Raw genomic sequence first — 26,319 nt, 5'->3', positions numbered from 1 at the left:
GTGACCCACATACAAAATAGAGGAAGACTGGCAACAGATGTTAGCTCAGGGTGAGAAAAAAAAAGAGATAATGTTTACAACGAAGGTTTTATATTTTTATGATTTTTACTTTTAGTAAAGTAAACTTTACTTTTAGTTTGACTCTTACAACCAATTTCATCATTTCAGTGACATAAAGTAGGTTTACAGACACAGATCCATAGATCATAACTGGTAACCATTTCACCTATAAAAAAATAAATGTTCATGACAACTTGACTTGAGGCTATCAACATGGAGTGAATTATACAATAACTCAAGTGTCATCACTTACTCAGTGATATTCAGAGAACAGGCCACATAAACATAACTCAAAGCAATTAATAGTTTCTGAATCCTGGTATTATTTATCATTATGAAAATATCTGTTGCATATAAAAAGTTTAAAAAGCTGCATATAAAAAGACTATAAAAAAGATACTTAAAAAAAGATACTTAAAAAAGATACTTATTAAAAGATAATTTTAATCTATGATAATTTCATAACACTGATTGAATAAATTCTTAATAGTTTACATTATGTCCCTCAAATATGCCCAGAAAAATATGGTATTTGCTCCTCCTAGTTCTTTGAATACAAACACAGATTTATTATACATGAAATATTCAAAATTATAGTCATCATAATTTATTCTCTTTGTCATGTGACCCTGAAACCTAATAAAAATTTCTTTGGTCTGTATGTTTTTTAGTCTTAAATAGGCTTAACTTCAACTAAAATACTACAATTCTTAATAAAGAGTAAATTATTCCAAAACTAATATATTTAGATTTTTTTCCATATTATTAAGATAAAAGTAGGGTCACTGAATACTGATCTCTATATACAGTGAAATAAAATAAAATAAAAATCCACTTAAAGTCCTTCTAGTAAAAGGAGTATCACTTAATAGTATAAATTATTATGGTATCAGTATCCTGAGATTAAAGTGAACGTGAGTAAAAATAAATTTAGCTCTCAGAAAGTCTATTCATTGAGAAAACACTGATTCATTCCTACATTCATTCATTTGTGCTCATCTATCCATCCAATAAATTTTAGTTAAGATCTAGGAATGTGCTAAGAATCAGTAATATAATGGTTAACACAGCATTATTCTCATAGAGCTAATAGAAAATGACTTCTTTTCTTATACTTCAAAGTACCTATCTGCCCACAACAACTCAGTATGAAATGACAACAAATCAATATGAAATGTTTACAATTAACTGTAAACTTTTATAAAGTGGAAAATTATGAGTGTTTAAAATAAGTAAAAACTGAATGGAATTCTCAGATCTAGAGTTTATAAGAGGGTTTTTCTGTAATAGAATTAAACTTCCAGATTATTACACAAATTTCCCCCAAAACCTCTATCAACAGTACAATGCAATTTAATTATATAAATGTCTGGTATTTATTATTATTCATCAATTATCATAAAAACAGCCTCAGAAGAAAATGATTCTTATGAGATGGTTTTAAAATGCACATGCAGATATACACACACATACAGATAAGCACACACACAGTCGTAAACTGGTGAAATTTGAGAATTCCAAGGATATAAATTCTAGAAAGATTCTGGGTGAGGGGGATGACTGTTAGGAAGAGAATTAAAAATCAGACTGATATCAGACTTCCCAAATAAATACAACACCAGCTGCTGGAAGACAACTGTGTAATTAAAAGTTCTGAAGCACAATTCTTTTGAAAATAAAATTCCAAATTGCAGAATAAAATAATAATTTAGATACGTAAACACTTCAAAAATTTAAAAACCACAAACATTTCTGAATTTAGAGAATGTATGCCTTCAACAGCAAAAATGAATCCTAGAAAAGGACAGCCTTGGAATCATTTACACTAAGCAGTTAGAAAAGAAGCTTGTATAATACAATTTATCTTTAACATCTCAGGTAGTTGTTAATAAATGATTCCTTAAGGTTAGAAAAGTAAAAGCCTATTACAATATAAACATAATACTAAAATTTTAGATTACTTAAAAAATAAGAAAGCCAAGATTGAATGAAATAATGCCAAATGCATATGTTCAGGGAAAGGGAGTAACTAGTTACAAATACTGTTTAATTCAATTCAATGCCTGCAGAAGAACAGGAATAAAACACAGAGCTTTCAAACTGGGAAGGAAGCAGAAGAGAGGAAACTCAATAGAAGACAAGGAGAAGGGGTAATAAGAAAACACAGCATCTCTGCCATAACCTTCAATGTACGGGAAAAGACCAAAGACCAAAAGACTAAAAGACCACGTGACTGAGAATATTTCTCTTATTTTAAGAAATGACATACAGATTAGGATAAAAAACTAAAAGGAGGAGGAAAAATTCCACTATATGCTATTATAAGAGAACATCTAAAATTTTCATCATAAAGGCAGAAAACAGACATGTGAGAAAGCAATCTCAGTCAAGGATGTCATTGTTAATATCAGCCAAAAAATTCAAGGCAAAAAGCATTAAATAGAAAAAAGGATATTTTATAATGTTAAAAGATAATATACACCAAAAACGTGTAATAGCCCAACTTTTATGCACCTAACAATAGCAACATAGAAATATCTAAAGTAAAAATGCTAGAAATATAAGCAACTGGAAAATTAACACAACATAGTAAGAAGCTTTCCACATACCTGTCTCAGAAAATGAAAAGAGCGTGTAGATTATGCAAGAATATGGAGGATTCAGAAAAAGAAGTAATTACAGTTACATTTCATAGTGAAATAGAACTTAGTATATCATCAACAGGGAATACAGTCTTTGAAAACAAATAAAACCCTGGCATATCTTAAGCAAAGGAAACTCTCAACAGATTTCAAAAAAAAAAAAAGAATTAAAACAGGTTACATTCTTGGTACATGAAGCTAAAGAAACTTAAAATTAACAATAAAAGGATGACAATCTACTTGAAAATTTAAAAAGAGAAGAAAAAAGTCTACTAATTAACACAGACAACAGAAGAAATGAAAATGAAAATTTGAGCATACTATTTCCTATGGGATTTGGCTATAGCTGTCCTTAAAGAAAAAGTTTAGAGTCTTCAATGTATTCAAAAGAACACAAGAAAGATTAAGATGCATAAAATAAAAATCTTCAAAAAATAAAATACAAATCAAAATATACCAAGCTGCAAAAATAAAATACAAAGCAAAGTATATCAATATAATTTATAATGATAAAAATAGAAGTGAAGAACTTGAGAAGAGATACAGAAGTAATTAATAAAACCAAAAACTGCTTCTTGGGTAAGTCTAGCAAGAAAGAGACAAGCCTTCAGAAAGTTTGATTATGAAAAATTAGAGAAAGAAAAAAACATAAGGAGTCCTTAAAATTAGAAAACTGAGGGGCTGGCCTGTGGCATAGTGGTTAAGTTTACACGCTTCTCCGCTTTGGTAGCCCAGGGTTCTCGGGTTCCGATCCCAGGTGCAGACCTACACACTGCTCATCAAGCCATGCTGTGGCAGCGTCCCACATACAAAATAGAGGAAGACGAGCACAGATGTTAGCTCAGCAACAAGCTTTCTCAAGCAAAAGAATGAAGACTGGCAACAGATATTAGCTCAAGGCCAATCTTTCTCACCAAGGAAGAAGAAAATTAGAAAACTGAGCAAAACTATATCAACCAATGTGCAAGTCTAAACAAAATGGATGGTTTCCTAGGAAAAGGAACTATCAAAATTAACTCAAGAAAAAGTGGAAGCATAACAGAATATATGTATAGAAGACATCTTAAGGGTAGTCACAGATCTACTCCTCAGAAGAAACAGAACATTACTATATTATTTACAAAGCCCAGAAAACAGATAGGAAAACTCCCTAGCTCATAAGTGCAAATAACCTTATTAGCAAACCTGACGAGAAACAGCAAAAACACTAAAAAAAACTTAAGTGAAACACACTACTGGCAAACTAAATTCAGCAGTTGTGTAAAAGACTATCATACAACACACACAAGAAAGGGGATAAAGAAAAAAACTAAGAAATACAACTAATTGTACATTCAGAAATAGTGATCTTCCCCCACCTAGAAGGCTTTTCCCAGTGCTTTCATTCCTCAAGTCTTAGTTTACGTTTTACCTTCTCAAATACTACTATCAAAAGAGGTACTCTCCTCATCTCTCTACCACATCACTCTCTTTATTGCCTCCAGAATACTAAAATCACAGCCTAAAACTATCTTGTTCTTGAGTACTCGCTTATCATCTTTCTTCTCCATAAAAAAAAAGAGAGGCATCATTCAGACTTACTCAGAACTATCACCAGTGTGTGGCAAAGTTCCTCGCACAATGCAATATCCAAATAAATACTTGCTGAATAAATATTAAAAATGAAAAACAGCATGACCAATATTAGGTAAATGTACTAATGTAGTTCACTATATTAAAATATTAGAGGTGAAAAGAATATGTATCATCTCAATAAAAACACATAATAAACACAATATCCATTACCAAAAATATTTGTTAAGCCAAGAAGGACACTTTTGTTCCTGATAATGTATTCTACCAGAAATCTAAGGCATATATCAATGTAAATGTTTAAAAATTAGAAGTATTCCATTAAAATCAGGAAAGATGCTCAAATCAGAACTAGTAATGCACAGATCTGGAAATTTAACCAATGCAATACGACCAGAAAAAAACTAAACAAAACAAACAAAAAAACCCTAGAGAAGTATAAATACTGAGAAAAGGAAATAACAAAATGCAACCATTTGCAGAAAACATAATCGTCTTTCTAGAAATTTCAAGAGAATCAATTGAAAACTAAGTAAACAATAAGATCAGCATACAAAAATCAATAATTTCCTATACACTAGCAATAACCAATTAAAAAATAAAATGGAAAATGGAAGAAAAGATGTAATTCACAATAAGAACAAAAACTATGAAATACCCAGGAATAAACCTAACAAGAAAAGTGTAAGACCTACAAGAAAAAGACTACAAAACTTTACTAAAGGACATAAAAAAACACCTGAAGAAATGGAGAAGCATACCATGTTCCTGGATGGGAAGATTCAATAGTGTAAAGATGTCAATTCTCCCCAAATTAATCTGTAAATTCAATGCACTTCCAATCAAAATCCCAAAGGGATTTTTAATGGAACTTGACATGTTGATTCTAAAGTTCATCTGGAAGAGAAAATACACAGAAATTGCCAAAACTTTTTTGAAAAAGACAATGGGGGGTGGGGTGCCCTACCAGATGTCAAATATAAAATGAAAATAATCAAAACAATGGAATATTAAATTAAGAACACATATATTTTGGACTTCTAAAATATGATAAAGGTGGTATTTCAAGTCAGTGGGAAAAAAAGACATGCTCAATAAATTATTTTGGGAGAATGATTATAAAAATGGAAAAAACGGTTAGGTTTCTACCACAGAATATATATAAAAAAAATTCCAGATGAATTAAAATCTGCTAGAAACATAAATAAAACTAAAGAAGAAGTAGAAGAAAATATAGGATATTAAGTTACTGTAAAAAGGCTTTTCTGGAAAGACATAAAACCTGGAAGCCAGGAAGGAAAAAACTGATAGATTTTGACAGTATGAAAATGAAAAATCCAAAGATTCCACAAAGTAAGACAACTGACAAGTTAGGAGAAATTATTACAAAATACGATGTATATATTACAAACAGAATTAGAAAGAAATCCTAAAATCTCAGTAAGAAAAAGACAAATCCCACAATGGGCAAAACGATATGAGTAGGCAATTTATACGAGAAATAACAAATGACCAATAAATACACTAAATTTCATTGGGAATCAGGTAAACACAAATTAAAATGAGGAATTATTTTTCATTCATTGACAGATAATATGTCATGTTTGGAAGATAATTTGGCAGAATCTAAAAATCAACACTTAAAAATGCAATTTTCCTTCTAGGAATTTAGTCTACAGAAATATTTGTATACGTAAGCCAAAAAAAACATGGACAAGGATGTTTATTACAATATTGATTATAACAGAAAAAAACTATAAATAAGCCATACTCCCATCAACAGAATAATGGTCAAATAAATTATTCTATGAAATAATAAATAGCTATCTGAAAAATAAATTCAGTAGATCTACATATAAAGGTCTCTACCACGTCTGTCCCATCACTTTTCATCTTTTGAGCCTTTATTATTTACCTTTACGAAACTTATAGTGACATTTTCCCCCAATCTGTTTATTATCTTCCTCTTACTTAAACACACGTTCACTTCAGCAGGGACCCTATTTTGTTCCTTGCTCTAGCGTCTACAATAGAGCCTTAAATATTAAGTACTTAAAAATATTTCTTAATGAATACACAAATATTGATACAGAAAGATATACACTTTAGGTAAAAATGAAGCTGCAGAAAAGCAAACGTGGTCTGTTACCTATTTAAGTTGATTTTAAAAACAAAACATATGCATCGGCAAGCATACAAACAAAAAACGTCAAGATGTATAAACTCAGATTATTAATAGTGGTAACTGAAGAGCGAAATTGGTGAGAGAATTTGACCTTTTTACTTGTCTGTACCCTTCTATATTGCTTACCTTTAAAGAAAAAAGAAAAAAAAGACAACTGTAGTTTCCTATTGTGTGGTCTTAGCAAATAATTAAGAAAAAAATACTGAAGACCTTCAAAGAAAACTATCAAGGATAACCAATCGTTTCCATATTTTTAACAAAAGTTCCAGAAGAGTTATAACAACAATTTGTATTATTTTGAGATATATAGGATTAACCTGCTGGCATATGTAATTTAGTTTGAAGTATGCAAATGCAATGTAATTATTTTTAAATGAATGAAAAAAGTATTGGCATCAAGATCAAGTCATTATAAGATTCAGTTAAAGCAGCTGCTTGTTTTCTAAAGAGAAGCAAAATCAGGAAAATATATTCACTTCATTCATTCTTTTTCCCTCTGTATCCAAACTTTTTTGAAGGTGAGGTTTATTGAGGTATAATTCAGAATAAAATTCATACTTTTTTTAATTATACAAATCTATGAATTTTGACAAATACATAGTTATGTAATCACCATCACAATCAGGATAAACAATATTTCTAATACTAAAAAATTTCTCTTGTTCTTTTGTAGGTAATCCCCTACCACTACCCTCTGCCCCTAGAAACCATCACATTTTATGTTACTTTCATTTTTTCTTTCCAGAATGGACGGAATCATCCAGACTTTTGAGTGCAGCTTCTTTCACAAATGCATAAGGCCTTTGAGATTCATCCATGCTATAGCATGCATCAGTAGTTCGTTCCTTTTTACTACTGAATAGTATTTCACCAGAATGGACATAGCACAACTCCTTTAGCTATTCTCCGGGTCATGAACATTTGAGTACAAGGCTTTATGTGGGCATGTGTGCACTTCCTTTGGGTAAATATATGAGAAAGACAAGACATGACAAGCATATATTTAAATTTATAAGAAACTGCCAGACTTTTCCAAATGATAGCACCATTTTGCCTTCCCATCTGCAATGAATGAGAGTTCTGGTGGCTTTGGAGTCTCACTAGCATTTGGTATTGTCAGTTTTTTCCTTTCTTTTATTCCTCCTCTCTATTTTACTATGATGAAATCACCTGGTGATTTTACTCTGCAATTCCTTAATGGCTAGCGAATGATACTGAGCATCTTGACCTTATTTGCCATGAGTGTATTTTCTCCAATAAAGTATCTGCTAAAAATCTTTCACCCATGTTTTGCTCAGTTGTTTGTTTCCCCATTATTGAGTTGTGAGAATTCTTAATATAGTCTGGATACAAGCCCTTTATCAGACATGTGGTTTGCAAATATTTTCTCCAAGCTGACAGCTTGTCTTTTCATTTTCTTTTCAATATCTTCTGAAGAACAAGTCGTTTAATTTGGTGAAGTCTAAATTATCATGGTTTTCTTTATTTTATGTTTGCCTTTTTTGTACCCTATCTAAAATATCTTTGCCTAACCCAAGGTCACAAAGGTTTTCTACATTCTCTTCTTTAATGTTTTAGCTTTTATATCTAGGTTTATGATCCAATTCAAGTTAATTTTTGTATAAAGTGCAAGACATGAGTTGAAGTTCCTTCCATAAAAGGATGTCCAAATGTTTCAGCACCATTTGTTAAAAAGGCTACATTTTCTCTATTGAGAAAAGGTGCCTTTGATCAACTGATCAGACATGGATCTTCTCTAGACACTATTCTGTTCTGTTACTCTACATGTCTATCCTTCCATCAACACCACACCATCTTGGTTAATATAGGTTTACAGTAAGTCTTGAAATCCTTCAACTTTGTTCTTGTTTTTCAAAATTGTTTTGGCTATTCTAGAGTCTTTTCCTGTCCACATAAGTATTAGAAACCACTGGTCCATTTTTACCCTAAAAAAAGGTCTGGTAAGATTTTTATTGGGATTATGTTGAATTCTATAGGCCATTTTTGGGGGATGAGAAGGAGGGGACTGACATCTTCACAGGGTTGAGTCTTCCAAACCATGACTGTAGTACATATATTTTTATTTATTTAGATCATCTTTGATTTCTCTCATAAATGTTTTGCAGTTTTCAGCATATAAATTATACACACATTTTATTTATCCTTAAGTATTCCTTGTATTTTGGTGTTAGTGTAATGGACATTTTTTAAAATTTTCATTTTCCAAATGTTCATTTCTAAAATACAGAATATGAGACCTTGCTAAACTCACTCATTAGTTCTACTATCTTTTTTGTAGGTTCCAATAATTTGGTACATAAACAATCATGTCATCCGTGAACAAGGATGTTTTCTTTGTTTCTTTCCAAGTTTTGTGCTTTTTTTCTTTTTTTAACTTACCTGACTACATCTCGAGTGCTATGTCAAGTAGGAATGATAAGAATGGACAACGCTGCCTTGTTCTCAATCTTAGGGAAAAAGTAGTCATTCTCACCATTGACCATAATGTTAGCTACAGGTTTTTCATAAATGCACTTTATCAGGTTAAGAAAATTCTTTTATATTACTAGTTTGCCAAGGATTTTTTTATGAGTACATATTGAACATTGTCAAATTCTTTTTCTTTTATCTATTGAGATCATAAAATGATTTTTTTTCTTGAGTATACGTATTAATATAGTGAATTACATTGGTTGATTAACAAATGTTAAATCAACTTTGCATACATACTCTTCGTTCATGATGTATACACTCTTTTCTTTTTACATTGGCACCTGAGCTAATATCTGTTGCCAATCTTGTTTCTTCTTCTTCTTCTTCTTCTTCTTCTTCTTCTTCTTCTTCTTCTCCTCCCCAAAGCCCCCAGTACATAGTTGTATATTCCAGTTGTAGGTCGCTCCAGTTGTGCTATGTGGAACGCCGCCTCAGCATGGCCCAATGAGTAGTGCCATGTCCACACCCAGGATCCAAACTGGTGAAACCCTGGGTCACCGAAGCAGAGCGCGCAAACTTAACCACTCGGCCACAGCGCCAGCCCCATGATGTATATACTCTTGTTTATATATTGATAGATTCTGTTTGCTAATATTGTTAAAATTTTTACATTTACGTCCATAATATATATTGCTCTATAATTTTCTTTTCTTATATCTTTGTTTGGTTTTGGTATCAGGGTAATGCTGGTCTCATAATGTAAGCTGGGAAGTAATCACTCACTGTCTATTTTGTGGAAAAATTTGCATAGAATTGGAATTATTTCTTCCTTTAATGTTTCATATAATTCACAGATGAACTGACTCAGACAATTCCATGAATTGAGAGTTTTTAATTAGAAATACTATTTCTCTTTTAGATAGAATGTTATTCCATTACTTATTTATTCTTGAGTAAGATTTGATAGTTTGTGCTTTTCACGAAATTTGTCCATTTCGTCTAAGTTAAATTTGTTGGCAAAGTTATTCATAATAGTCCTTTATGAACCTTTTAATGTATATGGGTGGGATTTGTAGTAATGTCCCTTTTTTCACTGCTCATATTGGTAACATGTCTTTTCTCTCTCGATCAGTTTGATTAGAGCTTTATCAGTTTTAATGATTCTTTCAAAGAATCAACTTTCAGTAATATTTTCTTTCTTTCTTTTTTTTTATTTCCATTGATTGCCACTCTTATCTTGATTCTTGCCTTCATTCTGCCTGCTTTGGTTTAATTTGCTCTTCTTTTCCTAGTTTCTGTACATAGAACTTTAGATCAAAGATTTTAAAACTATGATTTTTTTTTTTTTGGCCATGGAAGATTAGCCCTGAGCTAACATCCGTTGCCAATCTTCCCCTTTTTTTGTTTGAGGAAGACTAGCCCTGAGCTAACATCTGTGCCAATCTCCCTCTATTTTATATGTGGGTTGCTGCCACAGCATGGCTGACAACTGGTGTAGGTCTGTGCCCGGGATGATAACCCATGAACTCGGGCTGCCAAAGTGGAGCATGCTGAACTTAAGCACTAGACCACAGGGCCAGCCCCACTTTATGCTTTTTTTAATATAAGCATTTAATGTTATAAATTTCCCTCTAAGCACTGCTTTAGCTGCATACCACAAATTCTGATCTATTTCTTTTATGAGGAAGATTAGCCCTGAGCTAACTACTGCCAATCCTCCTTTTTTGCTGAGGAAGACTGGCCCTGAGCTAACATCCATGGCCCATCTTCCTCTACTTTATATGTGGGACGCCTACCACAGCATGGCTTTTTGCCAAGCGGTGCCATGTCTGCACCCGGGATGCGAACCGGTGAACCCCGGGCCACCGAGAAGCAGAACGTGCAAACTTAACTGCTGCGTCACTAGGCCAGCCCCTGACATACTTCATTCAATTCAAAATATTTTCTAATTTCCCATGTGGCTTCCTCTTTGGCCCATGAATTATTTTTAAGATGTGTTGGCTAATTTCCAAATATTTGGGGATTTTCTAGAAATCTTTTAATTTAATTTTCAGTTTAATTCCATCATTAATGGAATTAATTATGGTAAGACAACATACAATATTTTAATCAAAGTATTTTTTGAAGTTCATTAGGAATTTTAAATCCTTAATGGAAAGATAATTGACAAAAAGGCATAATGCACTGGGGCCGGCCCCATGGCCGAGAGGTTGAGTTCACACGCTCCGCTGCAGGTGGCCCAGTGTTTCGTTGGTTCAAGTCCTGGGCGCGGACATGGCACCACTCCTCGGGCTGTGCTGGGGTGGCATCCCACATGCCACAGCTGGAAGGACCCACAACGAAGAATATACAACTATGTACGGGGGGCTTTGGGGAGAAAAAGGAAAACAATAAAATCTTTAAAAAAACAAAAAAGGCATAATGTATCAAAACTGTAGGCTTAAAAATGGTTAAAATGGAAAATTTTATGTATATTTTATCACAATTTAAAAAAGAAAAAAATTGTTGGTTTGTAAATTTTAGTATTCAATAAACATCAAATTTGAGTTTAAAAATGTCAATTAAAAAGATCAACAGTATGCATATTTCTTTTAAATTCAAAAAAAAGAAAAAAACATGAATGCTCTAAGAATCCTAAAATTTTAAAAGTAGAAAGGATCTTAACAATCACCTAGTCAAAATCATAACCTCCCCTCATAGTTATATGTTAAATATTTATATCTTTTTTTTTTTTTTTTTGAGGAAGATCAGCCCTGAGCTAATTGCTGCCAATCCTCCTCTTTTTTGCTGAGGAAGACTGGCCCTGAGCTAACATCCATGCCCATCTTCCTCTACTTTATATATGGGATGTCTACCACAGCATGGCTTGCCAAGCAGTGCCATGTCTGCACCCGGGATCCAAACCAGTGAACCCCGGGCCAACGAAGTGGAACGTGCGAACTTAAGCACTGTGCCACCAGGCCAGCCCCTATATCTTTTTTTGCCTCTGAACTTTTACATTTAATATCTTGCCTAATTCTACCATTCTTTCTCATCTATTAAATCTACATTTAACTACATTCTAGGACCCTAAATCTTTCCTCTTTCATTCAGTCTATCTGTTTTCTTCAGGATCATTTCTTTCCTGTCCAGTTCACAATTAAATGCACCCATCATCTCAAGTATTTTCTGGTCACAAGCCCTTCTGAGCTTCTCTTCCTTGGCCAACTGTTTTAAATACTGGTATGTCCTCTTCATTCTATCTTGAACCTTGTTGAATTTAAATAGAAGGGTAACGTTATCTATGAACACAAGTTTTAACTATGACCTATTCCACTGATAATTCTGAAATATTTATCTCTACCAAACAGACTTGTCTCCTGAGCTTCAGTTCTCTATTATCTAAACTGCTAGATATCTCTTCCTGGATGTGCTATAGACATCTCAATTAAACATGCCTTAAAATGATATCTTTCTGTATTCTCTTTCCCATCTCAAGAAGAGAGCTCTTCTTCCTCCTGTATTTTTTCTCAGAGGAAAGTATAGAGCCTTGCCTTTAGTATCTTCATCTTATCATTGGCTTCACGGATCTGAGATAATATTCTATGGAGGGCAGCAACAGCAGGAGATTTCTGATAGTCTATTATTATCCAAATAAATGATGAAACCCTATGTTAATTTTATATATATACAATTAAGCTCAAATAATAAGAAAGAGTCAGATTTCTAAGTATTCCAATTCCCTTTAAAAGGTAAATCAGGTCTTATCACTCTTTTCTTTAAAACTATCCAATGGCTCCCATTTCACTTAGATCAACGCCAAAGTCTTTACAACATCCCAAGATACTAAGGATTATTACGTTTCAGTCACTCATGTAACCCGAACTCCAAAAACACAATAGGAGCTCAACAAAATAGCTTCTGAATGAATAATTTCCAATATTTGGGTGAGATCAAACAGAAAAGAATATTCTTAGTATATCAAACAATGGTGAGCAGAAGTAATGGTAGAACACTAGATACTTGCTCACTTGAATTGATATAAATATAAATGTACCATATTGATAAATTTCAGTAATTACCGAAACAGACCGTTGCTATTATAACTAATACTTTTTCTCTACCCATTAATTTTCCTTTATCTGAGTCTAAAGGTGGTATGTATAAAAGGGTACATTTTGGGGCTGGCCCCGTGGCCGAGTGGTTAAGTTCGGGCGCTCCGCTGCAGGCGGCCCAGTGTTTCGTTGGTTCAAATCCTGGGCGCAGACATGGCACTGCTCATCAAACCACACTGAGGCAGCGTCCCACATGCCACAACTAGAAGGACCCACAACAAAGAATATACAACTATGCACCGGGGGGGCCTTGGGGAGAAAAAGGAAAATAAATAAATAAAATCTTTTAAAAAAAAGTACATTTTTATCCCATGCAATAAGAATAAAGACTTCTCTTACACTTTTTTTTTTTTTAAAGATTTTATTTTTTCCTTTTTCTCCCCAAAGCCCCCCCGGTACATAGTTGTGTATTCTTCGTTGTGGGTTCTTCTAGTTGTGGCATGTGGGACGCTCCCTCAGCGTGGTCTGATGAGCAGTGCCATGTCCGCGCCCAGGATTCGAACCAACGAAACACTGGGCCGCCTGCAGCGGAGCGCGCGAACTTAACCACTCGGCCACGGGGCCAGCCCCTTTTACACTTGTTTTTTATTTTCCCTAAATTTCAAAATCCAAAGACTGCAAAAAACGGTAACTGTTTCTTAGGTGAGGCTTTAGAACACTTGTATTATCAAGCTAGATGAAATTAGAGAAAGATAACTTCTAATTTTAAGATTAATTACACTTTGCATAGAAATTACTCCTAAAAATCTGAATTTGCATATAGATGTCAAATATAATACACAACCAAACGTAAAACAATGTTTACTCCCACCTCAAAAAATGCTTCAGAAAGAGGGAAGTCACTTTGACACATTAGCCCAAAACAATGCAAGTCTAGAATGGATGTAAGTATACGTAAAATCCACATGACAATTTTTTTAAGGCAAAGAAATGTAACAAGATTAAAATTTATTCCTGGTCTTCAATTCTAAATGCTGGATATATAGAAGTCTTTTAAAGATCATTTTTTAAAACTATCCAATAAATGATTTCATTGTGGAGAGCAAGAATAGACACTACACAGAGAAAAAATGAAAACCCCAAGTGTCTTCAAGTTTTAAGAAGAGGTGCTTCTGGTTCCAGATACAATCATTATACACAGCTGTGAAAGTACTTTATCTCACAAATCTTAAATGGAAGGGAAGATGTGTTCTAGAAAACTGTGTTAATGACCCAAAATGTTGATTTAGCGTTAAAAACATTAATGTCAAAGGTAAATGTGAAGAATCAGAATAAAATTATTTCATGAAATGTCAGAGTAGACAAGAATCAATATTTTTCAAAATTACTTTACAAAATAAGCAGACATTTAAGTAGTTCGTCCAAATCCTAAAGTCTCTATTTACGTAGCTATTATACTGGATTCACTGCTTAGCACTGACCTCAAGAAGAATTTCAAAGGACTGAAACACATTAAGAGCTTCCCATAACTAAGTTCATAGAGTATTTTTTAACATGGCCTGATAAAGGTTCACAAAATTACTCAAATGGCCCCTAGAAATCACACTGCTCTTTGCAAACTATCGTTAAGTAACTCTCATTTTGGAATAATTTTACTAGACTATACGAAATCACAATCATGAAAATACATGCCCAGTCAGAAAAGTTCAAGCTACAGAATTAATCATAACTTGCCCTGTCTTGGTTTCCCCATCGCAAGCTTACTTTCTATTTCACTGATTCTGTTGTCTGCTGGCAGAAAAGAAGCAGAAAGCATGCAGTTTGAGTCACACAGTGTTTCCACAAAACTCTTGTCTTCATCCTAGGAACAGGACTTTAAGCAGCTACTTTAAGCAAATATGAAATTAAAACATCTTAAACTACAAAGATTAAAAATTAATTATCACTTGCATTATTAAAAGAAGCTTCATGGCTGATTCGATTCAATAGATATTGTTTAGCTAATTAATTTGGAAATGAGTCTCAATGAGGTCAGTAACTCCTGGTCGGTAGGGTCTATGTCTTTACCCATCTCAGTTTCCACAACAGCACTTCACATGTGAAAGGTCATAGATAAATGCTGGTTAAATTTAACATAAACAGCATATTTTATTTCCTGCATTTAAAATGTTTGACAGAAATTAATTCAATTAAATTTCAAAAGATCTATAAACATTTCTCTAACATTGAGTCCTTTTTGTCTGCTGGTTACTTAGGATGTATTCTGATTAGCACCCTTTGAGCCACCAACTCCCCATCAGTCACTCTAAACTGAGCAGCTCTGAAATAGTTGTTAGAACTTGTGTTGCTAATAAATCCCATCTACAATAAGAAGGGTTCTTGTGGTAGAAGGTAGAAAAGAAGTTACTATGCAAGTAACACTCAAGTCTTATATTCCTATAGTCACACAGTGAATACTGTCTACATCACGGAAATCAAGGTTTATGCAATGTCTATAGCAATACAGAAAATTGTGCTATAACACAATAAATGCATCCAGACAACCTCACATTCTGCAAAACAGCACATTAAAAATAACATAGCTGGGGCCAGCCCCATGGCCACGCTGTAGAGGCATCTCACATATAAAGTACAGGAAGACTGGCACAGATGTTAGCTCAGGGGTAATCTTCCTCAAGTGAAAAAAAAGAGCAAGACTGGCAATGAATGTTAGCTAAAGGCAAATCTTACACACACACACACACACAAACACACACAACAAACATGGCTTAGCTGGAAAAAATAGAACTGGGGACATTCCACCCAAAACTTATGCAATTCTAATCAGAACACTAAGAAAAATACATAGCAATTATAATAAAAATACTAGCATACTTGAAAAGACATATTAAACTCCCACAAAGAAATATTATAGTAAATATGCCAACTTTTAAAAGAAAAGAGAACCCTGTAACAAGCACTTTCAAGAGAGAATACTCAGCCAAATTAAGCCAAGGCAAAGAAATTAAGCTGAATGAGCATCATGTTAAATATATTATTTACTCATTGACTTAGTACATTCAACTGTGTTAGTATACTTTGCATTTAGCTCCTATTATCTGGTAGTACAAAACCTAAAAATATTGGGAAAAACTGTCTATGAACCAATGTAACCTCAGAGTTACACTGCCATCATTCTTCTAACTTTAGGGTACCCATATAATCTAAATCTAAACATTTTTTAAAATACCCCAGACAAACAAGCATAAAGAAATGTCCCAAGCAAACTGGAACATGGTCACTTCATCTACCTACTAATTGTAAAGGAGCTTTTGCTTTATAGAAACATTCAATGGAGCAGAATAATTTTACTAAAACATCACTGACTTTGATCCATTATCTAGTCATGATAAAACAATGAATTATCATTTGATTGGCAAAAAAATTAAGTCCATACACTGAAACCCTTAAATTGCCTAAACATATCATTTACTTTAGTTTCTCACTGCAAATGAAAATCACATGTGGTACACTGCAAGTGTTCACGAAACAAATTAACTGAATAGCCATCGGCAATAGGTTCCACTTGATAAAGAGATTATTTAAGGATAGGCCTACTTGACACTGAAAAGCTCCTAAGGAATATAGCTAAGTTGTCTGTATAGTATGCTGGCAAAATGGCTCTGAAATATATGCATTTGCAAAATTTCATCGAAAATCCATACTTTTATAAGAGAAAAAGGTAACTAGAATGTTGACAGGCACATGATACACCATTAATACCTCAAGAAGTAATTCCTTAGTATAAACTGTCTAATAACAAAGAAAGAAAGAAAAAAATTAAAAGATAATTTATTTTAGTATACTACAGCTTTGCCCCAAATCACAAAGGAGATTAAACCAAAATTATAAAATTCCTTTCATTGAACATCTGGCCCCCACCAAACATCCCACCAACAAAACCAGAGTCATCCTTTTCCCCTAAAATGCTACCCAAATACGTTCCCCATGAATTACATAATAAATTAGCTAAGTCATGAACAAAACAAATTACAAATTTTAGGAATGTGAAGTTAAACACCTGGTTAAGGAAGGTAACCTAAAACTTGTAATGTATAAAAAGACATACAGAAATTTGAAGAGTTTGGCATCAAAAAATGTAAACTTCTACTCCTTGAAAGCAAACTCAAGAGAAAGTGGCTGTAGTACATTCTAAATATTTCCCATTCTCTTCCCAATACATCTCATTCTAGTTATTGTTCCATTTGCCTCAAATTATGCCTCAAGATTACGACAACAGGACATCAGCAATCATGCCACAGCCACAGAAGTCATCCCCATGCTTGCCCTGGGCCCATCCCTGTAGACTGCTAAAAAATGTGGTCCGGCTTTGCGTGCACACTTGAGTTTTTTTTGGAGGGGGTAGTGGGGAAAACAAGGAAAGTACAAGAAGAAAATGGGGGGAAAAAAGCCCAGAAGGACAAAGAGAAAGTAAGGGTACCAGACACCTTCCAACAAGAAGTCTTCTATTTAGGGTCAGCCCCCATAGCTGAGTGGTTAAGTTCGCACCCTCTGCTGTGGCAGCCCAGGGTTTCGCTGGTTCAGATCTCGAGTGCTGACCTAGTACTGCTCATCAAGCCATGCTGAAGTGGTGTCCTACACAGCAGAACTAGAAGGATCTACACCTAGAATATACAACTATGTACTGGAGGGTTTTGGGGAGAAGAAGAAAAACAAAGAAAGAAAAAAGAAAGTCCTCTATTTGACTGAGGAAAATACCTCAATTTGCCACTATCTTATATAAAATACCTCATTACTTCTACCTTTTCTAATTCCCTTCAAAACATTAACTGCAGAGGCATACCCCAGGAATTGACAATTACAGTTCCCTCTGCCTGGAATTCACTAAGATTTTCAAATGGCCAGTTTCTCCTCAACATTCAGATTTCTACTTACATTTGTCAGTCCTCAGAGTAGTATTTTCTGACCCTATGAACAGTAGCTCGTCCCCTCTATCATGGTCTCTATCCCATCACCTTAGTTTTTTAATAATATTAATGACTATAATGTATTATTAATTTTATATTTATCATTGCAATATTAATGACTAAATTGTATTATTTATTTTCTAGTCTAATTGTATACTGTCAGTCTTTCCAACTAAAATTAAGTTCCATGAAAGTAGGAAGTTCATCTGTCTTTGTCACTGCTGTAGTCTTTTAAGCCAAAAGCAGTGCAGGACACCCAGGAGGCAGTCAATAAATATTTGTTGAATGACTATTATATCACTAAAGATATTCAACTTTGACAAGTCCTTTATTTGGAGACCTTGAAATACATCTCAATGCCTCCCGTATTTTTTCATCTCCTCAAAAGTTTCTGACAATGGAGTATATCCGTGAAGTGTATTTTTTCCATCTAGAGGAGTACTATTGTAATTAAAATTTTTATCAATTTAATATGTGTCCTTTTTGAAGCTAGAAAGACACTAAACACTAAAACTGTTCTCATGCTAAGAGAGATTTACTTATATTTTTAATCTATGATGAATTTCACAATCCAAAAAAAGAAACACAGAAGAGCTTTTGTCTCTGTTTGCACTGATTCTGAAACAAAACAGGTTTGGATTACACGATAAAATAAAGACAGGAGGAACATTTTTGTCTAGAATATTTAAAAATTAAAAAAGTCTACCACGACAAACTATGGAATCTTCCCATCTGAAATTTCTCAGAAAGCGCCAGCCAATTCAAAGGTCTGCTTCTATTCAGCATTGAATAAAAAAGCAACTTTACTCCCTTAGTGTTATGGACTAAATGTTTACGTTCCCACCAAAATCCAAATGTTGAAATTCTACCCCCCAATGTGATGGTATTAGGAGGTGGAGAATCTGGGAAGTGATTAGGATTGGATGTCACGAGGGTGGAAGCCTCATGAATGGGATTAGTACACTTATAAGAGTCATGAGAGAGCTTACTACTTCTCTTTGCTCTCCATCATGAGCATAAAACAAGAAGTCATATTCTGCAACCTGGAAGAAAGACATCACGAGAACCCAACACCATGCTGGTACTCTGAAATCTCAGACTTCAAGCCTCCAGATCTATCAGATATAAATTTCTGTTGTTTATAAGCCATCAAGTCTATGGTACTTTGTTATAGCAGCCCTAATTGACTAAGACACTTGGAGAGTTTGGGAGCACACGGCTTTAAATTCTCTTTATACACAGTCTTAGAGCAGTGATTCTCAACTTTAGGTGTACACTAGAATTAACAGAAAAAGTACTGATGCCTGGATCCTATCTTCAGATATTCTGATGTAATCATTCTGGGGTACAGCTTTGGCATTGGATTTTTCAAAGCTCCCTAGGTAACACTAATGCAAGACCAAGGTTAAACCATTGCTTAAAAGATAAAAATTGATAGGGGGCCGGCCCGGTGGCGCAGCGGTTAAGTTCGCACGTTCCGCTTCTCGGCGGCCCGGGGTTCACTGGTTCAGATCCCGGGTGCGGACACGGCACTGCTTGGCAGCCATGCTGTGGTAGGCGTCCCACGTATAAACTAGAGGAAGATGGGCACGGATGTTAGCTCAGAGCCAGGCTTCCGCAGCAAAAAGAGGAGGACTGGCAGTAGTTAGCTGAGGGCTAATCTTCCTCCAAAAAAAAAAAAAAACAAAAAGAAAAAAAAAAGATAAAAATTAATAGCAACATTATGAAAGCAGTTTATTATGTGAAGATAAAAATAATTTCTCTTAACTGAAAGGCACTGTGCCATTCTAACATTAGCTTTTTTTTTTTTAATAGGATTGGCACCTGAGCCAACATCTGTTGTCAATTTTTTTCTTTTCTTCTTCTTCTTGTTCTTCCCAAAGCCCAGCAGTACATAGTTGTATATTCTAGTTGTGGGTCCTTCTGGTTGTGCTATGTGGGCCACTGCCTCAGCAAGGCCGGACAAGCGGTGCCATGTCTGTGCCCAGGATCCGAACTGGTGAAACCCTGGGTCGCCAAAGCAGAGCACACAAACTTAACCACTTGGCCACAGGGCTGACCCCCAATAGCTTTTGCTTAAATACAAAAATAGCCAAACATTTTATAGGTCACATAAAAAACATCAGAACCTTTCTTCCTCAAGCTTTCTCAAACATACACATCAAACTACCTATAACGTACTCAGCATTATGCTAGGCACTGATGAGTAAAACTGGATCCCAATACTCATGTAATCAGGCATCCACTTCTGCCTTTCAGATTTCCCCACCTCAACTACCACTATGATCACTCTCTCCTTTCCATCAGGGATTGGACTAAATCAGGTGTACAACTGTAATGTCAAATGTATATCTTTCAGACACTAGTGTTCAGGGTTAATGACAGGTTTGTTAGATGTCAAGCTCTCTTTTTACTTACGGATTATTCACAGAATTTAGTCAATCCTAGTAAAACAGTAGTTCATTCTTTAAAGAATAGATATCCTGGAATATAAAGTATAACTTCACTAATTAATCATCCACTTAAATGGTGATGGGGGAAAAAAGTTAAGATTCTTGTCTCATCACATCATGTATTACAATATAAAATAAATTCTAGCAAAATAGAATTAAAAACCATATAGATGGGGGCCAGCCCCGTGGCATAGTGGTTAAGTTCAGTGCACTCCACCTTGGTGGCCCAGGTTCGCAGGTTTGGAACCCGGGTGCAGACCTACACCACTTGTCAGCCATGCTGTGGTGGAACCCAGAAATAAAGTGGAGGAAGACTGGCACAGATTATAGCTCAGGGCTCATCTTCCTCAAGCAAAAGAAGAGGAAGATTGGCAATAGATATTAGCTAAGGGCTAATCTTCCTCAGCAAAAAATAAATGAATGAATGAATATTATCTGATCTCCAGAAGGAGAGAGATTTTACTAAATATAAAATAAGAGAAATTAATCACAAAGAAAAAGAAAAGGCACATTTACATAAAAGTTTTGAAAAAACTCCCTTAACAAAGAAATGTAAGTAACTCAGAAAAAATTTTTTTTATCATATTTAACAAAGATTCACACCAATACATAAAGATTCTCTTAAAAAGTAAAGTGCAAAATGGCCAAAGAACACTTTAAAAACTTTTTTCCAATATAAAAACTGGAAGCAACCCAGATATCCAACAATATGAATGTACAGTAAATTGTATTCTCAAGTTAGAATATTATGCCATCACCAAAAGAATTATTTTCAGAAAAAATCAATGAAACAGGAAAAAGCTCAAGATACATATAAGTTAAAGGTTAGGACATAAAATTCTCAAGTCTAATAAAAATAATTGAGACATCAGCATAAAGACTGAGATACAAATATTAAAATATTTGTTTTTCCTTTATGTTTCAAAATCTTTATAATGAATATGTATTAATGTAATTTACAGAAAAAGTTTCAAAGTCCATAACCTCTGACATGAATTTCTACAAGAATCCTAAGGATTCTTGGAAATCTGATGGATTTCTACAAGAAATTTTCTAAAATCCAGAGGAAAACACAGAAAAATAGTCAACATGGTATTATGTATAATAGCAAAAGAAAAAATAAAAATAAATTTGACATCTTTATTTAAATTGACACTTCCATCAAATATTTAAGGACATAGGCAAACAAAAATAATGTATGTGGGGAAAACATTAAGATACATAATATTTTTAAATAATATGGTCCCAATTTGTTAAAAATGTGCATATATCTGTATTTGCATAGAGGATGGACTCAAAGTAAATATACCAAAATATAACATTGTTCATTTTAACTCTCTTTGAACCATTCTAATATTTTTCAAGTTTTCTATGAGATTTTATAATTAATAAAGCTTTCCATCCCATTCCTAAGGAGCTGACAATAGAGTGTTTGACATTAATAATAACCTGAAACAGTTTATTTTAAATTACTTCAAAATGTATTCACTTTTCTAAACTTAGGCAGCTGAGAGCAATTTTTGGAATATTTCACCAAATGTGTTTAGGCCTCCTTAAAATGTACTTTGAAACATAAGCGTGTTTGATGCTGCTATACAAACATGGTAAACTATCAACAGCTAACACTGGCAGTCATCTGTGGCAGGAGCATCTGCAATGGAACTCCACTGACACTATATCTGCTGAGTATGTATTGTATGTACGTGATAGGAAATGACTTTGGAACTAAAAAAATGAGGCTGCAAAGACTGTAAGATGTGACACTCAATTAGCAATGAAAGATATTTCACTGCAAATTTGCCATAACTTACTCAGTTTCTTTTAGTATAATTCTCTCCACAACCGAGCAGTTTAAATACAGTGATTATATGATTTACAGTCATGACAAAGGAAATGGTACTTGACTAGGCTTCCCATCTCTTTCTAGACAACGGACAACAGGCAAACAGAGGTATGATAACTCAAGAGAAACGAAGTGAATCGTACTACCTCCCCATCTTTCTGCCATCTCCAATAGTATTTGAGGGAAACAGCAGAGAACTGAAGACTTAGTTCAGGAGACAAAGATTAGAAATTGCAGAAGGCTAAGAAGGCTAAAATTTGCAGGGCAGAAAACTGGAGAGAAGAACTGGGGAAAGAACTAGTAGAGAACTGTAAGCTAAACAACTATAGTAGCTCCCACAGAGTTGGGTTACATCAAGATCCAACTAGCCAGAGGAGAGAGATTTCACTGAATACCTAAGGTAACTGGTAGAGAATCCAGAAAGGCCACACATAAGAGTTAGGTTACTCTAGAGTACAGGCAACTAGAAAGATGCCATAACAATGCTTCAAAACAAGCCTCAGAAGAATGAAGCTGAATTGCAGGTAATATAAGTGCTAGCCAAAAATAAATTCAATACTCTTTAAAGAAGAACAATAACATTCAGACATCCAACAATGTAACAGCACAATGTCTAACATCAAATAAAAATTACTAGACTGGCAAAGAAGCAAGAAAATATATCCTATAACTAGGGAAAAATACAGGTAAACAGAAACAGACCTCAAAATGACAGGTGTGGCATTTCAGACAAGGACTTTAAAGCTCCTTTAAATGTGCTCAAGGATTCAAAGAAAAATGTGAACATAATGAGGAGAGAAATAAAATCTATAAAAATAAAAAATCAAATGGAATTTCCAAAGCTGAAAAATACATTATTTGCTATAAAAAATTTACTGAATGAAGAAATGAATGAAAAACTTCACTGCAGAAGAAAAGACCAGTGAACCTGAGAAAGAAGAATAGAAATTATCCAAATTAAAACACAAAGAGAAAAGAGGCTTAAAACATGTACAGAGGCAACATTACCTTTAGGAGGATATAACTTAGTGTGTAACTGGAATCCCAGGAAGACAGGAGGAGAAGGGTAGAAAAAAATATTTCAAGAAATAATATCTAGGAATTTTCAAAATTAGAAAAATATAAACTTGCAAATCCATTAAGCTCAACAAACTTCAAGTAGGATAAACACAAAGAAAACTACACCAAGGTATATCTACAATAAAACTACTGAAAATCAATAAGAAAAAAAAAAAAACCTTAAAACAGCCAGAACAAAAAAGATATTATGTACAAAGGGAGAGAGAGAAAAATGACTGCTCACTCCTCATCAGAAAGAATAGAAGTCAGAAGACAAAAGAAAGACATTTTTAAGGTGCTGAAAAAAAATCTTGCAACCAAGAACACTATATGCAGTGAAAATATACTTCAAACATAAGGGGAAATAGACATGTGTTGACAAAATCTGAGAGAATTTGTTGCCAGCAGACCTGCACTATAAAAAACATTAAGATAAATTATTCAAGTGGATGGAAATTATTTCAAGTAGATACTTGACAAAACTGGATTCATGCAAAGTAATAAAGAACACCAGAAATGATATAAAAATGAGTGTCTTCTTTTTCTACATTTAAGAAAATATCTTAAAATAAGAACAATCTGGAGATTCACAATACATACAGAAATAAAATGTATCACAATAATCCCACAAGAGACATAAGGGAAGAAATAAAATACACTGGTGTAAGGTGCCTAACATTATATGTGAAGCTGTATACTATTATGTGAAGGTGCTACAAGTTAAAACATGTATACTACAAACCCCAAAATAACTACTCAAAAAATAATAAAAAGAGAGCCAGCCCTGATGGCCTAGTGGTTAAAAGTTCAGAGCTCTGATCACTTCAGTGGCCCAGTTTGTTTCCCAGTCGTGGAAGCTGTCTGTCAGCTGCCATGTTGTCGTGGTGGGTCACACAGAAGAACCAGAAGGACTTAGGATATATAAGGATATATAACTATGCACTGGGGCTTTGGGGAGGGGGAAAAAAAGGAGGAAGATTGGCAACAGATGTTAGCACAGGGCAAATCTTTCCCTGCAAAAGTAACAATAATAATAATAATAATAATAATGAGGTAATAAAGCAACAGAGGTAAGAAAATGAAATAATCAAAAAGTGGTGAGTAAAAATAATCAAATAAAAGGCATGAGCAAAGGAAAAAAGGAGCAATAACAAACGGGACAACCAGAAAACAATCAGCAAGATGGTAGACTCAAACATAAGATATTGATAACTACATTAAGTGAAAATGAATTAAATACGTTGATTAAAAGGCAGAGATTGACAGTCTGGATAAAAAGGCAAGAGCTAACTATAAGCTGTCTACAAGAAATATACTTTACATATAAAGACAAAGACAGGTGAAAAGGATGGAGAAAGATATACCATGAAAACATTAGTTGTAGCAAAGCTGGTAGAGCTATTCTTAATATCAAAGTAGAATCCAGACAAAACAAAGAATACTAACAAAGACCAAAAAAAAAGGATACTTAATTATATAAAAGGATCAATTTAGCAAGAAGATATAATAATCCTAAATGTTTACATACATAATAGAACTCCAAAATATATGAAACAAAAACTGACAGATCAGAAAGAAAAAAGGAGCCTCTCTTTAATTATTTTGAAGATGTCAAAAGTTATCTCCCAGTAATTGATAGAATAAACAGAAAATCAGTAAGGATATAAAAGAATTAAACATTATCAACTAAAGTAATCTAATTGACATTTATGAAACACTTACCCCAACAATTGCGGAGAACATATTCCTTTTAAGTGTGTATGGAACATTTATCAAGATGGACTTTATTTTGGATCATAAAACAAGTTTCAATACATTTAAAAGACTAGAAATCACAGTATACTATATTGTCTGGCCATATATAATTAAATTAGAAATCTGTAACATGCCAACATGTTAGCAATGAAATAAGCCACTTTTAAATAACCCATAGAACCTTTCTCAAAGAGTTCTTCATCTGAACCACAGACAACCAAAAATGATTTGAGCGACTATTTTCTTAATTCTTATACACCAAGGATGATATGTAAACAGTACCATTCTATATGCACAGGAGAAAAGAGATGTCTTAAGCATGAGAGATTAATTCTCCCATGAAATTCCAGTTGAGAAATGCAAAATGAGTCAAAGAGGAAATCACAAGAGAAATTATAAAACATTTAGAATTAAATGATAATGAAAATACAACACATCAAAATTTGTGGTGTACAGAAGGAAATTTATAGCTTTTAATATTCATAGTAGAAAAGAAGAAATGTTAAAAACAATAATCTAAGCTTCTACGTAAAGTTACTGGCATAAGAAGAACAAATTAAATTCAAAGGAGAAAAGAAGAAATAGAGCAGAAATCAATGAAATAGAAAATAAACACAACAAAGAAAAAGAAATCGATGACAGGAAATGAAAATCAACTTAAAACTTATCAAAAGTAAAATTAATAAATTTCACAGTAGACTATCCAAGAAAAAAGAGAAAATTCAAATTACCAGTACTAGGATTCAAAGAGGGAACATTATTACAGATCCTACCATCATCATTTAAAGAGTACAGGTCTATTAAGAACACCTCAGGGTCGGCTCTGTGGCCGAGTGCTTAAGTTTGCGCACTCCGCTGCGGCGGCCCAGGGTTCAGATCCTGGGCACGGACATGGCACCGCTCATCAGGCCACATTGAGACGGCGTCCTGCATCCCACAACTAGAAGGACATGCAACTAGGATATACAGCTGTGTACAGGGGGGTTTGGGGAGATAAAGCAGGAAAAAAAAAAAAAAGATTGGCAACAGTTGTTAGCCCAGGTGCCAATCTTTAAAAAAAAAAAAAAAAAAAAGAACATCTCAATGTCAATTAAATCAGCAACTCGGATTAAAATAAATTTCTGAAGACTTACAAATTATCAAAACTGACAGAGAAAAGCTAAATAGCTCTCCATCTATCAAGGAAACTGTAATTTTTAATGAAACATTTTCCTACAAACAAAACATTAGGTGCAGATGGCTTCACTGGCCAACTCGATCAAACATTCAATTATACATAAACTTTCTGAAAATAGAAGAGAAGACATACTCCCAAT

General features: G+C 33.9%; 1 protein-coding gene across 9 annotated transcripts in view; it reads right to left on the bottom strand.

Annotated features, from left to right (window-relative positions):
- The window catches only part of ANKRD17 (ankyrin repeat domain 17), a 162,777-nt gene that overhangs the window by 95,117 nt on the left and 41,341 nt on the right, over positions 1-26,319 (bottom strand). Inside the window, exon 2 of one of the 9 annotated variants that reach the window (XM_023637983.2) lies at positions 5,036-5,171. The exons of the other annotated variants lie outside the window; for them this stretch is intronic. Coding sequence (XP_023493751.1) covers positions 5,036-5,038 — 3 coding nt within the window. The 5' untranslated portion in view covers positions 5,039-5,171. The remainder of the gene's footprint in view (positions 1-5,035; positions 5,172-26,319) is intronic. 9 annotated transcript variants of the gene reach the window in all.

The sequence above is a fragment of the Equus caballus genome, chromosome 3 (assembly GCF_041296265.1).
Source record: "Equus caballus isolate H_3958 breed thoroughbred chromosome 3, TB-T2T, whole genome shotgun sequence".
Lineage (NCBI taxonomy): Eukaryota > Metazoa > Chordata > Mammalia > Perissodactyla > Equidae > Equus > Equus caballus.
This window is presented reverse-complemented; position numbering and strand designations above follow the sequence as displayed.